The sequence below is a fragment of the Bison bison genome, unplaced genomic scaffold (genome assembly GCF_000754665.1).
Source record: "Bison bison bison isolate TAMUID 2011002044 unplaced genomic scaffold, Bison_UMD1.0 scf7180017864371, whole genome shotgun sequence".
Lineage (NCBI taxonomy): Eukaryota > Metazoa > Chordata > Mammalia > Artiodactyla > Bovidae > Bison > Bison bison.
This window is the reverse complement of record NW_011494943.1, coordinates 7663584-7665981: the sequence shown is the minus strand read 5'-3', so window position 1 is coordinate 7665981 and position 2398 is coordinate 7663584. Positions and strand designations below refer to the sequence as shown.

Here is a 2398-nt window from a genome sequence, read left to right as displayed (position 1 = left end):
TAAAATTGCCGGTGTGTTAACCGCCAATGAGAAAGGTGAGTAGGACATAGCTCCTCGAATGAGAAGACACTGGGGATGTGGGAGATGCTTAGACAGAAGGCCTCGTGCCCTATGGGTTCTCTCTGCCTGGGAGGGGGAAGACCAGGATCTCAATGTGCACCTGTGTGTTGGAGCGTTTATGGTTGGGGAGGGAGATGGGTTGAGCTTCCCACCGCCCCCGCCCCCACTTCCTCAGACTCCTGGAGAATCCATTTGAGTTAAATTGCAGAATTTTATGGCAACTTTTGCATCAGCCCAACCCATGTTCCTGTTTGGAGCAACTTGTGAATAGAGGGCCGAAGGTCACTTCCAGACCGCATTTCCAGGCCAAAAGCCTGATTGAGATCCAGGGCGGTATAGACCTGTCCCACAGCTGTGTCCACGGCCACAAGCCCTCAGCCACCAGATGGAAATACACGGCAGCCTGGGGTCCCCATCACGGTGTGGCAGCATGTAGGCCAGAAGAGACCCAGGCTTGTGACCTTGGCTCCTCTTTGCTGCCTGTAGGAGATGCCATTCCCACCAAGAAGCTACCTCCATCTCCCTCCAGCTTTGGGCATCAGTACAGGAAGTTCTCCTTGGAAGGTACCACAGGCCTTCTAGGACGCTTCAGTTTCCATGGCTCCAGTTTCAATGCTCGTTTGCCCGAGGGCTGACAGACTGTCTGTCAGATGCGGAGCAGACAGCTGGTGCCGTTGATTTTGTTCCTCACGAATTGAGGGAGGGACTAATTGTGCCCCTCTGGCTGGGATATCTGGGCACTTATTTGCCCGGACTTGGAAGCCAGGGGTCAAACTGAAGATGATAAAGCGTGAGGGAAAGTCCCTTGTCCTTCATGCACTCCCTGACATTTTACTTGCCTTCTCAAGCCTCAGGGACGTTCCTAGAATGCTGGTGCAGACAGCAGAGCCTGGGGCAGTCACGCTGGAATGCGGGCCCTGGGGCCGCTCTCCCTGCTTCCTCTCCCCTGGCCCAGTCTGCCCTGTATCGGAGCCCCGCTACCCCAGGCCCCCAGATGCCCAGCGCCTTGCATAGGTGTCAGAGCAGCTACAGCTCTCAGGTCAATAACTCCCCCAGGGCAGTACAGCGCTGGTTTTCCTGAACGCGACATACAATCTGCCCTTTGCTTCCCCTTCTGCCCATGAGACTCAGAAGACCCCCTGGCAGGACTTCTCTCTGATGATGAGGAAGGAATCCCCAAGAAGCTGCCCTCCACGGAGACGAAAACCTCTTCCAAAAAGAACCCAGCCCCAGTCAGAGATCACGGTAGGGTGGGCTTGTTAGGTTCCTGGGGCTGCTGCAGTTGACTCACTGAACTTGCCAGTGCAGATCCAGAGACCCCACCAGGCAGGGACCAGAGGTCTTAGATCCTGGACCAAGAGGTCATCAGCCTCTGGGAAGAGGGAAGGGAGGGGGATGGGAGCGCCCAGGAGTCGGGCTGGGGGAGTCGGGTGCCAGGGTGGGACCAGACGCTGCTGTGCCTGCTGTTCCACTCAAAGGTAGAGAAACGCCCCCTCAGCCCATTCAAACCGCACAGTTGAGGACCAGAAGGCTGAGGCCACTGTGCCCTGTGTTCTGGTTCTCAGGGCCCTCTATCCCTCTAACTCCTGGGGACACTCCAGTCCGAAAGAAGGAAGAGCTGCTCTTCGACGATGGGGACGACATCATGGCCACCCTGGGGTTTGGAGACAGCCCCAAGGCAGAGAAGAGGCAGGCGGGCGACCAGTAAGGGTCCCTGGGCGTGGAGAGTGCCACCAGGGAAAAGCGAGAGGGAGGGTACAGTGTGGCCCCCCTAGGAGCCCCTGGTGCTCACAGGTACCTGCCCCTTGTCCCTTCCTGCAGGGAAGGGCCCCTCCCTGCCCGCTCCAAGCTGGATGAGCTGCTGGGTCGGGGCCCTGCTGCCAAGCTCCTAGCCCGGCCAGGCACCGGCGAGCACAGGGAGTTCAAGTTGGACAAGAAGTACCAGCGGCCACAGGGTGAGGAGGCTTGTGGGGTGGGGGCAGAGGGACAGAACAGGTTTTTACCAGGAGTCATAATAAAAAATAAGCTTTACCTCATGACACACACACATTGTATTATTCATATTTATGAACTGGGTCAAAAGTGTCAGAAAATAACCGTCACTGTGTTTAAGTCTCTGTTGTTTTTTTTTTGTTTATATGCTCTTTGACTCGGAGAAGGCAATGGCAACCCACTCCAGTACTCTTGCCTGGAAAATCCCAAGGACGGAGGAGCCTGGTAGGCTGCAGTCCATGGGGTCGCTAAGAGTCGGACACAACTAAGCGACTTCACTTTCACTTTTCACTTTCATGCATTGGAGAAGGAAATGGCAACCCATTCCAGTGTTCTTGCCTGGAGC

General features: G+C 56.0%; 1 protein-coding gene across 1 annotated transcript in view; it reads left to right on the top strand.

Moving 5' to 3' along the window:
- FBF1 (Fas (TNFRSF6) binding factor 1) overlaps positions 1 to 2398 on the top strand; it is a 21718-nt gene that overhangs the window by 6820 nt on the left and 12500 nt on the right. The window contains exons 10-13 of the mRNA XM_010856187.1: positions 517 to 624; positions 1186 to 1305; positions 1626 to 1764; positions 1882 to 2015. Coding sequence (XP_010854489.1) covers positions 517 to 624; positions 1186 to 1305; positions 1626 to 1764; positions 1882 to 2015 — 501 coding nt within the window. The remainder of the gene's footprint in view (positions 1 to 516; positions 625 to 1185; positions 1306 to 1625; positions 1765 to 1881; positions 2016 to 2398) is intronic.